Here is a 14516-nt window from a genome sequence, read left to right on the forward strand (position 1 = left end):
CAGGGTATGGTAATCTAACCTAAGGCAAACTAGTCTCCTCACAACCCTCTCATGAGTATTGCTTGGAACTGCACAAATTAACAACCATTCTCAAAGTTATCAAAACATATTCTGATACGGAAAACATTAGTATATAAGATTACAATTGCTTTGTAAAGTTTTACTATCTGCACTGTGTATGGAAAGTGGTGTGTTCTTTTGTTCCAAGTACAAATATTGATAAAAGCCTGAAAACTCTGCAGACACACAGCAGTTGCTTTTAAGTACACATTTCACAAGATAAAGTCTAATTTATAATGGCCATTATGATCAGACAGATGTGTAAACATGCTCCTAATGACACATGTGAAAGGGTTCTCTGTACAAATCAAATACTACCGAAACAGTTTGTTTATCTTCAAACACAAGGGAGCAACATTTCATGGTGTTCCTTTATTAACATTACAAATTGAACTGTACTGTATGTGAAGCAATGGATAGATTTTCCTTCAGGCCCGTGAGCACTTGTGAAAAACTACTGGCTGAAATTATACAAAAGTTCTGGAGCATCACTAAGTGGGTTTATTCGGTGGTAGTACCCTGGAAAAGTAACCAGAAAATACCTTTTTCTGAGTATGTCGTTTCCTTGACCATCATCCATCTGAGTAGGTCTGTATCATTAGTTTAGTGTCCATGTTTCTCCTCATACAACGGAGGTCTGCTCTCTCTCATGGACCTCCTCACCCATCTCCCCTTCTCCGGCATCTCCAAGGTAACGGATGGGGGGAAAGCCCACCTTCTGCTCTATCCACTGGGCTACCGTCAGCAGCTTCCTGTCCTGGAGGGCGGGGCCTATCAGCTGCAGGCCAATGGGAAGGCCTCTGTTTGATAATGCTGTTGGCACGGAAACAGCAGGGAGCCCTGGGGCAGAAATAGAGAGTTGAAGGGGTAAATGTGAGAAGGGAGAAAGGTTGGGAGGGTAAGGTTGTCTGAAGATCAGTGGCTGCGGGGATAAAAGACGGGTGAAACTTTAACTGCCCTCAAAGTGATCGGTTTCCTTTTGGAGATTAACTGTTTGAGATAGACCTTAATCTGATTTCTAAATCAATGGGTTGACCGAACTATGAATTCCAACCCAATTCCTTTGAAACGGGAGAGTTAAAAGATTAACATATTATTTCCCTTGAAGTGTCGGGGGAGTGTATGTTTCCTCAGTACCTGCCATGTTGACAGGCTGTGTAAAAATGTCCTCCTGGGCACTGCGTGTGCGGTTGTCTTCCTGCATGAAATCCGTGTAGCGCATGGCGTCACTCAGTGTGGTGGGCGTGAGCAGCACGTCAACACCAGAGCTGAACACTCGCTTGAAGTCCTCCGCTATTAGCCGCCGCACCTGCTGGGCCTTCACAAAGTAGTGCTCGTAGTTCCTGAGGGAGGCAACCTGTGAGAGATCTTAATTTTTGTCCAAAAACTCTAATTTCTGCTTCCATCCCCAACATGATCACTGATCTTACAGTAGTAGAAATGTGAAGTATTTATTTAAATATTAGCTATAAATAAGCTATTGTAATTAAAATGTGTTTTTTTTACTGAAAATGTGTCTGATGTATCTTACTGTCTGAGCAGGAAGTAGTTCCCGGAGAGAATTCTTCCTCGTACAACATCATTGAATCCCTCGTGGCGAGTGGTGCTGTACATGGCCTCTGTTGAACTGTCGATCCCACTACGGTGGCCTGTGGAGAACAATTCACAAATAATATCATATCAATCTTGCTTTACAATGATAAATCCCTTGTAAATAAATATTATGTTGTTGTTTTTTTGTATATGTTTTATTGTCACATATGCCGGATAGGTGCAATGAAATGTGTTGTTTACAGGGTCAGCCATAGTGGCATGTCCTTTCTCAGCAAATTAGGGTCAAGTGCCTTGCTAAAGGGCACATCAACCGATGTTTCACCTTGTCGTCTCAGGTATTCGATCCAGCAAGCTATTGGTTACTGCCCAAATGCTGTAACCGCTAGGCTACCTGCCTCCCTACACACACAGCAATACTGAAAATAAACAGAGGTGGCCATCATGGGCTTTGCTGGCTATAGGGCATTTACAATAAATGTAATGTTAAGGAAAACTTCACTTTGTTGGGCTTTCAAATCAAATTACCTTCGTCTTGCATTTACTGAGCTATATAAATTCACACCATAGATCATCAAACAATGAGCATAGCCAGACAGTCAGAGAGATCGAACCACTCAATTCAATACAACTTAATCCATAAGCGGCAATTAGAAAAGCATTTTCAGCGCAAGGCATTAAATATTGAAACCTGGTTTGTACCATATTCCAGCCCGTCAAAGCGTGCCATGTTGGATGCCACCTCGGTGTGGCATAGGACGTGGTAGCAGACGATGGAGTGTTGGGTGTGGGGAAGGGACACCTGCTCCACCCGTGCCCCCGCCCGCTCAAACATGTCCGCCACACGGCTCCACTGGGCCAGGGTTTCCTGGGACAGACCTGGGGCGTGGTACTCCTGACGATGAGGGAAAGGACACACAACACAACCAGAACAACAATCTCCACGTTAAACCACTGGAATGAGCAGAGAAGCCTGATCCTACTGGGAGAATAGGGAAAGCTCACCTTGGGAATGCCCACACAGATGTTCCTGACATCAAAGTCATCAAATAGGTGTGTCAGTGTGGAGGGGTTATGGGTTATGGTAGTAGAGTCTTTGACATCATGGCCTTGGAGAATATCCAGGACTGTAGCTGCGTCATGGACACTCCTGGTTATGATGCCTGGGACGTCCATGGAGTTGACCAGGGGGATGAGGCCATGTCTGGACACTAGGCCGTAGGTGGGCTTCAGGGCCACAACACCACACAATGCCCCTGGGTTACGGGTGGAGCCACCTGTATCCGACCCTAAAGCGCTGCAAGTGCCAGAACAAGGAAACCATAAATAATTTGTGTGTTTAAATTGTCATTTCAGTTTGGAACAGTCCAAAGCTCTTGAACGCAGCCCTGGGTCTGCAGACTCACAGGAAGCTGGTGAGAGAGGCCACGGCTGCAGCACTTCCTCCAGAGCTGCCTCCAGTGATGACCCAGTCAGAGTCCATTTCAGTCCCAGTCTGCTCTCTGTAAGGGGCGGCATAGCTCCAGGGGTTCCGGACAGGTCCAAAAGCACTGTCAGTACTGCCTGCACTGGAGAAGGATGGAGGGAGGGATGTAAATGAAGGCCAGAAGATGATAATACTCTAGTAATTCTGCAAATAAATATAGTTCTTAGTGTATGTATAGTTCTTGAAATGTGTTTAAGAGGCTTACCCCATTGCAAACTCATCCAGGTTAGTTTTCCCCATGAGAACAGCACCCTGATCAAGGAGCTTCTGAACCACTGTAGCGCTGTATGGAGGAGTGTAGTCTACAAAACAGACAGCAGGGGATTAGGATTATCAATGTGCACAACTCAAATGAGGAGCAATGAATCCCTTTTTTAGATATTAGGGGGCCATACCTTTCAGCATTTTGGAGGCACAAGTGGTCTTGATGTTCTCTGTGCAGAAGTTGTCCTTCACAGCAAAGGGGACCCCATCCAGTGGACCTTTGGGTGCACCTGTAGGAAAGAAAGATAATAAGGCAAGACCTGATCATAATCTGCACTGTACAAAACATGCACATACAGCACACAGAAACAAACAGATAGAGACGGATAGGAAGCACACACCTTTGAGGAGCCTACTCTCAGCCTCCTGTGCCTGTTTCAACGCAAGCTCCTCTGTCACAGTGATGTAAGCATTGAGATAGTGAGTTTTCTTGATGCGGTTCAGGCATTTTCGACACAGTTCCGTGGGGGAGATCCTACCTTCCCGCAGAGCCAAGGACACCTGTCAAATAATGTGAAATGTGTATAATTCTATAATAATCACAATCATTTCCATTTTGTGAACATTATGGTTGCTGAATCAACATGAATATACAGTACACTGCTGAAATGGTTGGAAATCTGTGCCATTCAACTTTAACCATGTCTCTGTGGGGATGTGGAATAACACATTGATGTTTTAGATGTGATACTGTAGCTAGCCAACTAACTCCCAGAGTTTAAGGCTTTGCATCAGTTGATATGTGTAGCTAGGTAGCTAACGTTAGCTAGCTACATTACATTGCAACTAGCAGACTAGTCGGTATTGCCAATAAAGTACGCCAAATACAAACTAGCTCATGTTACTGGCAACAAGTTGATTAAACGTACCTCTCTTATAGACAAGCTCAGCATACTTTCTATGTCATGGGCCAAATCAACCTGGGACATCTACAGCAACCTTCAGCGACAGGAGGCTGCCATGTTTGTTTCGCTTCTGGAATCCCAACATCGTGCTCTGTGATTGGATGGGGGATGAGTAAACCGCATTACCATTGGTTGAGTAGAAGCTGTCAGACGCTGCCAGCAGTAGACGAGGAAGCAGTATTAAGTGCAGAGCTAAGTGAACACTCTCCTTCCAGACTGTAAAAACTATAGTATCTGCAACTTTTGCCATTGTATTGTCTAATGAATGGAAATATTAGATATCAGTCATTGAGCTAATTGTAGTCGCGTGCATGGCTTGATAAATCATGTGCAGAGTACACGATTGAAGAGAAAGTGCATTGACAATTGATATCTGGAGATAATCATGCTTCATTTGAGACAGTTGGCTTGCAGTTGGTGGTCGTGTCTCCTTCACAGTAGAGCACCATGTGTGAAAACATTGGTCCATGGAGATCAGAGGAGACTGTTCAACACCTCAAACAGCCGTATGACAATAATGCCTGCTTGGGTTATCGATAGATACGGCAGCAATGATGTCCTACGGTTCACTAAAAACGCCAGCTTCCCAATCATCAACTATCCGAATGAAGTCGTCGTTCAAGTTCATGCCGCAGGTCTAAACCCCATTGACGTCAGCATGAGAGGTTGGTGCCTGATAAAGATATGTGGTCTTCTAGCTCGTTTGATTCCCGTGATGTAACTTTTTTTATAGGCTACCTTTTCATTGTTCATGTCAGTGGTTTTCCTATAGTCTATGTTCTCTAAGAACTGAAGGTTATCAGATATTTTACATATAGCCTGTGCTTGACTTGGGTAGGAGCTCACCGGAGCTGAGTACCAGCACCTCAAATGTTCTACTGCTTGAGCTCCTGTTCCTCTTATAGAATATCAGCTCAACCGTATTGTGGAGCTCCTGTACCTATATGAAGACAGATGCAAGACATTTTCACATTTGTGCGCACACCACTAGTGAAAAGGAAATTCAACATCCCTCAGTCTAAACTGCTCTCATTCAGAGTTGACTGAGCATCTGTTTTTTTTGCCATTCAAATATGGTCTGTGTGAGAGAGCGCTATGTGGGCATAATGGATCACACCAGGTAACGAGTAAAGCTCTTCTGACGCAAAGGGAAAGTAGACTGACGCAACGGGTGGTTGAATTGTGAATCATCAAACTCCTTACCCGCTCCCACCACTCAGCGACTGGTAAACCACAGCTAGGCCTATATGTGCTCTTTGAGGAGGTAGGGTGCCTGGACTTCTTCATGGTTACCTCTCGGCATATTCAGTGATGATCTTGCCAGTTAATCTGTGTTCTCATCATTGTGGCCTCTGTTCGTAACTGAATCCACACGTCTCCACGTGGACTGTTTTTGTGGTTATTTCTAATTTGGTTGGGCCTAATTTCTGTGTTGTTTCTGCCCTCTCAGGCGGGTATGGGGCTGCCACTATGGCCATGAAGAGAGACCCCCTGAACATCAAGCAGTCGGGCAGTGAGTTCCCCCTCATTCTGGGCCGAGATATGTCCGGAGTCATCATGGAGTGTGGTCTGGATGTGACACCAGCCTACTTTAAAGAGGGGGATGAGGTAACACAGGCCCCAGGATGGAGTAGAATAGGGCGACACTTTCTGTCTGTCCGTGCGTGTGTGTGACTTATAGTATAAATACAATGTGGCTCCACAGTGCCTCTTCATAAAGTCATGTCATTGTAGCATGTTATGACAATGAGGGGCTGTCTGTTTTTTGGCTCTCTGTTAGTGCTTTGTTTACTTAATCCAAGTGCAGCTGAGATGTGGAGTACCTCATTGTATAATGTTACATTTAATTGCACCCCCTTGGGGCAGTAGCGTAGCCATTAATTGGTTGATGGGTGGGTCAAAAAATATAACTTCCTGCAATTCTACACATTTTGCCACGGGGCAGAGAGGAACATGTGCAGTTTCATAGCTAATCTCATGCTATTCTACAAAGTTTTTCCATGAGGCTTAGTGAAAATGTTGCATATTTAAAGCTAATTAAAGCTAAAATATAGGTGTGTTGACTGATAGAAGCACTGGATTATGAGCTGTCTTGTTTTCTAAATTAATAAATGAAGTAGGCAGTGGCATGGTGCAAATAGCCATAGAATCACAGTGACATATTGTATTTATCAATACAGTCATATTCGTGGCTTAATGGGGGTGTGACTTACAGTTAGTTATTTTTGGCCACCCATCCCAAGAGAGTGAATGTCATTCCAGTGCACTGCACTGCTTGCTAGGAATTCTATCTGATGGTGTTTGCATGTTTAGGTAAAAAGACAAATAATGTCCTGTTTGGAACACTGGGTGAATTCGATTATGCTGAGTACCGGTCTATGGCCCGTGACGTGAACAAGCAAAAGCCGTGATGGAGGAGAGCCCTTCTCAAATGGAACAGTAATCTGCGCCACTCGGTCATGTTGTCAACAAGGTAGCATGGTGCTTCGTTTCAAACTAGTTTTCATTGTTAAGGCAGATAAAGCGTTTTTATCCAAAGCAATCACTTTTGCATGTGAAAACACAGAATGCTACAGAATATTACTCCTCGTGCTTAATTACGTCACTTTGGTTTTGAGCCAACTTCGCCGTGGGCTTTGAACAGGGCACCTGGCTCGCGCCCGGGAGGCAGCCCGGTTTCAAAACGAATACAATCATCTTTCACCTGGTGTAAAACATACCTACCTGGGTGCCCGGGCCAGATTAATCTAATCCCCTCACTGACAAGTAGAGCATCATTTTTATTTTATTTTTTTTATCTGATTGGGTGGGCCTGGTTCCCCAGTAGGTGGGCCTGTGGCTTGCAGTGAAACACTATCCCATCAAATGGATGTAAATATAACATACACTACATGACCAAGAGTATGTGGACACCTGCTCGTTGAACATCTCATTCCAAAATCATAGACATTGGTATGGAGTTGGTCCTCCCTTTGCTGCTATAACAGCCTCCACTCTTCTGGGAAGGCTGTCCACAAGATGTTGGAACATCGCTGCGGGGAGTTGCTTCCATTCAGCCGCAAGCTTTAGTGAGGTTGGGCGATTAGACCTGGCTCGCAGTCGGCGTTCCAATTAATCTCAAAGGTGTTCGATGGAGTTGAGGTTGGGGCTCTGCAGGCCAGTCAAGTTCTTCCACACCGATCTCAACAAACCATTTCTGTATGGACCTTGCTTTGTGCACGGGGGCATTGTCATGATGAAACAGGAAAGGGCCTTCCCCAAACTGTTGCCACAAAGTTGGAAGCACAGAATCGTCTACAATGTCATTGTATGCTGTAGCATTAATACTTCCCTTTACTGGAACTAAGGGGCCTAGCCCGAACCATGAAAAACAGCCCCAGACCATTATTCCTCCTCCACCAAACTTTACAGTTGGCACTATGCATTGGGGCAGGTAGTGTTCTCCTGGCATCCACCAAAACCAGATTAGTTCGTTGGACTGCCAGATGGTGAAGCGGGATTCAACACTCCAGAGAATGCTTTCCACTGCTTCAGAGTCCAATGGTGGCGAGCATTACACCACTCCAGCCGGCGCTTGGCATTGCTTATGGTAATCTTAGGCTTGTGCGTGGCTGCTCGGCCATGGAAACCCATTTGATTAAGCTCCCAACGAACAGTTCTTGCGCTGACGTTGCTTCCAGAGGCAGTTTGGAAATCTGTAGTGTGTGTTGCAACCGAGGACAGATGATTTTTACGCGCTAAGCTCTTCAGCACTCGGTGGTCCCTTTCTGTGTGTTCTACCACTTCGTGGCTGAGCTGTTGTTGCTTCTAAATGTTTCCAATTCACAATAACAGCACTTACAGTTGACTGGGGGAGCTCTCACAGGGCAGAAATTTGACGAACTGACTTGTTGGAAAGGTGGCATCCTATGACGGTGCCATGTTGAAAGTCACTGAGCTCTTAAGTAAGGCCATTCTACTGACAATGTTTGTCTATGGAGATTGCTTGGCTATGTGCTCGATTTTAAACACCTGTCAGCAACGGGTGTGGCTGAAATAGGAGAAACCACTAATTTAAAGGGGTGTCCACATACTTTTGTGTATATAGTGTATATCCAAACAGAGAATAAAAAATGTCACTATTTGAATCTGTGCCAACCATGCAGGGTCATACTAGTGCATGGTTGGTTAAGCCATTGTTGTATTATTTCTTCTCAGGTGTGGGCGGCCATTCCCCCATGGAAACAAGGCAGCCTGGCTGAGTTTGTGGTTTTGAGTGCAAATGAGGTACTGTTTTGTTTCTGACCTGTTTATGTTGTATTTTTTTTCTTTATTTTTTACCAAAACCACTGTTTGCTTATTTCTACATTGTACATGCAAATATGTGTACGAGTATTTAACATTTCAGCTGAACTACTATATATTTTTTAAATCTCACTTTCTTTACCACTACCAGGGATACTCTGCTTTCTCTTGCATGTTCAAGAGACAATGCACAGTAGTGTTTGGATACCTTGGTATAGGCAATACTAGGTATCTCTTGTGAGCTAAATTATGTTGCTAGGCTGGAATGGACTTTTGGGATAGACTACAATTGTTCTCAGATTTGAGAAGAAAAGCAGCAGGCAGTGTGGCTGCTGCTCAGTGAGGCATGGTCATTAATGGCTTCAGTGTTTCCCCTTTGATAAGTGTGGGTGTGGCCAATAGAGTGGTTTTAGAGTTTCTCTTTAGATTTCAAAATTGTAAAGCTAATTTCCTGCAATTCTACACATTTTTCCATGGGGCAGAGACAACATTTCACAGTTTCAAAGATAGTTTCCTGAAATTCTATGCATTTATTTATGGGGCTGAGAGAAAATGTGCAGTTTTAAGGCTAATTTCCTGCAGTTCAACACATTTTCCCATGGCTTATTCCGTGTTCTGTCAAACATGAAATTTTTTGAATTTTATATTCTCCCCGATTTAGGTGATTGTTAGTTCTCAACAATTTTTTTATTTAAAAAAAAAATAATGCTCCATTATCTTTTCTACATGCTTTGTATCTGGTTTTAGTCGTTCAAGTTTACACTGAAAACGTTTTACCATCCCCAAAATGATATACAGTACCAGTCAAAAGTTTGGACACACCTACTCAGGGTTTTTCTTTATTTTTACTATGTTCTACATTGTAGAATAATAGTGAAGACAACAAAACTATGGAGTCATGTAGTAACCAAAAAAGTGTTAAACAAATCAAAATATATTTTATATTTGAGTTTCTTCAAAGTAGCCACCCTTTGCCTTGATGACAGCTTTGCACGCTCTTGGCATTCTCTCAACCAACTTAATGAGGTAGTCACCTGGAATGCATTTCAATTGCAAGGCATTTCAATTGCCTTGTTAAAACCTCTTTGGGCTGCAAGGGCAGTATTGAGTAGCCTGGATAAAAGGTGCCCATTTCAAACGGCCTCGTACTCAATTCTTGCTCGTACAATATGCATATTATTCTTACTATTGGATAGAAAACACTCTCTAGTTTCTAAAACCGTTTGAATTATATCTGTGAGTAAAACAGAACTCATTTTGCAGCAAACTTCCTGACAGGAAGTGGAAAAATCTGAAATCGATGCTCTGTTCTAGGGCCTGCCTATAAATGTGCTTGATATGTATTAGTATACATGCACTTCATACGCCTTCCACTAGATGTCAACAGGCAGTGAGAGAAGAAATGGAGTGTATAACTTGATCTGAGGTGGAATAAGAGCTCTTGGCATGACGTGACACCAATTTCCTGTTTTCTGGAAGCCGCGAGAAGGGACCGGGTATTGCCTTCTGAAAAGCTGTCGTAATAGACGGCTAATATCTCCGGCTTTGATTTTATTTGATAAATGTGACAATATCATCGTAAAGTATGTTTTTTCAATATAGTTTTATTAGATTATTGAATTTTTTTCGGGACGTTAGGCGTGTTGCGTTGTCTGCGTTTGTTCACGAAGGAGAGCTTCGCGCCACTTTGCTAGCTTTTCGTGCTAATTGACTGGAGAAGAGGACATTCTAAAACCAAACAACGATTGTTCCCGACAAAGGACCCCTTGTACAACATTCTGATGGAAGATCATCAAAAGTAGGACCCATTTTATGATGTTATTTCATATATCTGTCGAACATGTGTACTATTAGTTTGCGCCCAGATTTTGGGCACTCTCTCGCTATAATGTAAGCTGGATGTCGTAATGAAGTTATTTTTAGAATTCTAACACAGCGATTGCATTAAGAACTAATGGATCTATAATTTCCTATACAACATGTATTTTTTTAGTAACGTTTATGAATAGTTATTTGGTCAGAATAGGTGAGTGTCATAAAAATATCCGGACATTCTGGGGAAAAAGATGCTACGTTAGCACAATGTATAACCACTGATTTCAACTCTAAATATGCAAATTTTCGAACGAAACATAAGTGTATGTATAACCTGATGTTATAGGACTGTCATCTGATGAAGCTTATCAAGGTTAGTCAAAAATTATATATCTTTTGCTGGTTTGTTACGATCGCTAACTTTTGCTGCTGGTAAATGGCTTGTGTTTCTGGTTATTGTGGTAAGCTAATATAATGCTATATTGTGTTTTCGCTGTAAAACACTTAAGAAATCGGAAATATTGGCTGGATTCACAAGATGCTTGTCTTTCATTTGCTTTACACCATGTATTTTTCAGAAATGTTTTATGATGAGTATTTAGGTATTTCACGTTGGTGTCTGTAATTACTCTGGCTGCTTCGGTGCTATTTGTGACGGTAGCTGTGATGGTAGCTGCAATGTAAAACTGATTTATACCTCAAATATGCACATTTTTCGAACAAAACATAGATTTATTGTATAACATGTTATAAGACTGTCATCTGATGAAGTTGTTTCTTGGTTAGTTTGGTTGGTTCTTGGTTAGTTAGGTTGGCTTTGTGCATGCTACCTGTGCTGTGAAAAATGTCTGTCCTTTTTTGTATTTGGTGGTGAGCTAACATAAATATACGTGGTGTTTTCGCTGTAAAACATTTTAAAAATCGGACATGTTGGCTGGATTCACAAGATGTTTATCTTTCATTTGCTGTATTGGACTTGTTAATGTGTGAAAGTTAAATATTTCTAAAAAATATCTTTTGAATTTTGCGCCCTGCACTTGAAGTGGCTGTTGTCATATTGTGCCCGGCTTCGGGCTTGCAGCCCAAAGAAGTTAAAAGTTAATTTGTGGAATTTCTTTCCTTCTTAATCTGTTTGAGCCAATCAGTTGTGTTGTGACAAGGTAGGGGTGGTATACAGAAGACAGCTCTAATTGGTAAAATACCAAGTCCATATTATGGCAAGAACAGCTCAAATAAGCAAAGAGAAATGGTAGTCCATCATTACTTTAAGGTCAGTCAATACGGAACATTTCAAGAACTTTGAAAGTTTCTTCAAGTGCAATCCCAAAAACCATCAAGCATTATGATGAAATTGACCCTCATGAGGACCACCACAGGAAAGGAAGACCCAGAGTTACCTCTGCCGCAGAGGATAAATTCAGTAGACTTTCCAGCCTCAGAAATTGCAGCCCAAATAAATGCTTCACACATCTCAACATCAACTGTTCAGAGGAGAATGCATGAATCAGGCCTTCGTGGTCAAATTGCTGCAAAGAAACCACTATTAAAAGGACACCAATAATAAGAAGAGACTTGCTTGGGCCAAGAAACAGAAGCAATGGAAATCTGTCCTTTGGTCCGATGAGTCCAAATGTGTGATTTTTGGTTCCAACTGCCATGTCTTTGTGAGATGCAGAGTAGGTGAAAGGATGATCTCCGCATGTGTGGTTCCCACCGTGAAGCACAGAGAAGGAGGTGTGGGGGTGCTTTGCTGGTGACACTGTCTGTGATTTATTTAGATTTCAAGGCACACTTAACCAGCATGGCTACAACAAGCCATTTGTTTTTCAATAATGACCCAACACACCTCCAGACTGTGTAAGGGCTATTTGACCAAGAAGGAGAGTGATGGAGTGCTGCTTCAGATGACCTGGCCTCTACAATCACCCAACCTCAACCCAATTGAATGAAAAGCAGCCAACAAGTGCTAAGCATATGTGGGAACTCCTTCAAGACTGTTGGAAAAGCATTCCAGGTGAAGTTGGTTGAGAGAATGCCAAGAGTGTGTAAAGCTTTCATCAAGCCAAAGGGTGGCTATTTGAAGAAACTCAAATATAAATATATTTTGATTTGTTTAACGCTTTTGGTTACTTCCTAATTCCAAATGTGTTATTTCATAGTTTTGATGTCTTCACTATTATTCTACAATGTAGAAAATAGTAAAAATAAAGAAAAACCCTTGAATGGTGTGTCCAAACTTTTGACTGGTACTGTATGTATAAATAATGTGGCGGTGCGCCCCTGCTAAATGCATTTAGGGGAAACGCTGCCCTTTTCTATGTGAAGAGGAGGAGAAATTAGGACTGCAGACAGATTAGTCAGCTTTTACGTGACATCATAATGCATAACTTTTAATGGGTGATTACTGAACCGTTTCAGATAGTGACAGGTTTGGTGGGAGGTTTGTCAGGCTCAAGGTGGAAGTTGATCTAGGATCAGATTTCTCTTCCCCCTAATCCTTACATCAACCTTTTGACATATGGACAGATATTTGTGACCTACTTCTGAGTGTGCCATTTTGTGTCCGTGTCAGGTGTCCAAAAAGCCCAAATGTCTGAGTCACATAGAGGCGGCGGCTGTTCCTTACGTGGCTGCCACAGCCTGGTCTGCCCTAGTCAACACAGGAGGCCTCAACAAGGACAACTGTGCCAAGAAACGGCAAGTACACCCATGCACACTTTCTCACACACACACACACACACACACACACACACACACACACACACACACACACACACACACACACACACACACACACACACACACGTTTCCTGCCACTGAGTTCAAGTTGTCTCTTTCCGCTTCTAACCTATGCTGTTGTCCATATTCATCTAAAATACTTCTCGTGTCTTTGATCTAGTTCAATATTCAACTTGGTTATTTCATAAAAATCCTGTCTCTATGAGGCCTGTGGGTAATGAGCATGTGGAGGGAATTGTACTGTGGGCGAGATTGGTTCTTTGGTAACGGGCTTCATCAGTGGTTGGAATGGCACTGGACTCTGAAGCACCTGGCTCACATGCAACATATAAAACAATTGGACACATTTTTGTGTATAACTTTGATAAACACTGAGTGTACAAAACATTAGGAACACCTGCTCTTTCCATGACAGACTGGCCAGGTGAATCCAGGGGAAAGATATAATCCTTTATTGATTTCAGTTGTTAAATCGACTTTAATCTGTATAGATGAAGGGGAGGAGACAGGTTAAAGAATGATTTTTAAGCCTTGAGACAATTGAGACATGGATTGTGTATGTGTGACATTCAGAGGGTGAATGGGCAAGACAAAATATTTAATGCCTTTGAACAGGGTTTGGTAAGGCTGCCTGGTGCACTGGTTTGAGTGTGTCAAGAACTGTAAAGTTGCTATGTTTTTCACGTTTCCCGTGTGAATCAAAAATGGTCCACCACCCAAAGGACATCCAGTCAACTTGACGAAACTGTGGGACGCATTGGAGTCAACATGGGCCAGCATCCCTGTGGAACACTTTCGACACCTTGTAGAGTCCATGCCTCTGAGGGCGAAAGGGGATGCAACTCAATATTAGGAAAGTGTTCCTAATGTTTTGTACACTCAGTTTAATGTGTGTGTGTTTTGTACACACGTGAAATGTACATCAAAGTCAAACACAAAAAACCTGGATTAGTGAAGGACATACTTTTGTCTCCATTATGACTCTGTGTTTACTTCTCTGTGTTTTAATCCGGTGTTTTCCGTCCTCATGCAGCATTCTGATCCTGGGCGGTTCAGGAGGAGTCGGAACATTTTCCATACAGGTGATGATGCTGCTGATGATAACCATGATGCTCTCATTCTGTAGATTCATGACTTCATCTTCAATGTGACTCTCAGTTTACTTTCAATCTTAGGTATTCAAACCACATCGCAGTGACGATAGCTGCATGGTTTAAATACAAAACAATGGTGGAAAAGAAAGATCCTTGATAATAAACAAACAATTATATTATCTAAGTTCTGTTCCATGGACAGCTGTTTATAATTATGTCAGTGATGTTATACACTCGTCTTGGATCGGGTGTCCTAGTGTGCCACTTCAGCCTTTTGCTGTGACCTCAATCTGCACATGTATCTTACATGAGAGATTC

The 14516-nt window shown here is 42.5% G+C and overlaps 2 protein-coding genes across 3 annotated transcripts in view; one reads left to right on the plus strand and one right to left on the minus strand.

Moving 5' to 3' along the window:
* Positions 1–413: 413 nt before the first annotated feature.
* qrsl1 (glutaminyl-tRNA amidotransferase subunit QRSL1) lies at positions 414–4349 on the minus strand. Its single transcript, XM_055864433.1, has 10 exons — positions 4231–4349; positions 3703–3862; positions 3493–3591; positions 3303–3399; positions 3018–3179; positions 2617–2908; positions 2314–2506; positions 1592–1709; positions 1198–1403; positions 414–900 (listed from the first exon to the last, which is right to left on the minus strand). The coding sequence occupies exons 1-10, from the start codon at positions 4288–4290 to the stop codon at positions 683–685; spliced, it is 1605 nt and encodes a 534-aa protein (XP_055720408.1). The 5' UTR covers positions 4291–4349; the 3' UTR covers positions 414–682.
* Positions 4350–4393: 44 nt separating this feature from the next.
* The window catches only part of rtn4ip1 (reticulon 4 interacting protein 1), a 27432-nt gene continuing 17309 nt past the window's right edge, over positions 4394–14516 (plus strand). The window contains exons 1-5 of one of the 2 annotated variants that reach the window (XM_055864434.1): positions 4395–4931; positions 5717–5874; positions 8464–8532; positions 12938–13062; positions 14138–14186. In XM_055864434.1, the coding sequence (XP_055720409.1) occupies positions 4652–4931; positions 5717–5874; positions 8464–8532; positions 12938–13062; positions 14138–14186 (681 nt within the window). In that variant the 5' untranslated portion in view covers positions 4395–4651. Of the gene's footprint in view, positions 4932–5716; positions 5875–8463; positions 8533–12937; positions 13063–14137; positions 14187–14516 lie in introns of both variants that reach the window. The other variant, XM_055864435.1, reaches the window with a different exon arrangement.

This window comes from Salvelinus fontinalis, chromosome 16 (genome assembly GCF_029448725.1).
Source record: "Salvelinus fontinalis isolate EN_2023a chromosome 16, ASM2944872v1, whole genome shotgun sequence".
Classification (NCBI taxonomy): Eukaryota; Metazoa; Chordata; class Actinopteri; order Salmoniformes; family Salmonidae; genus Salvelinus; species Salvelinus fontinalis.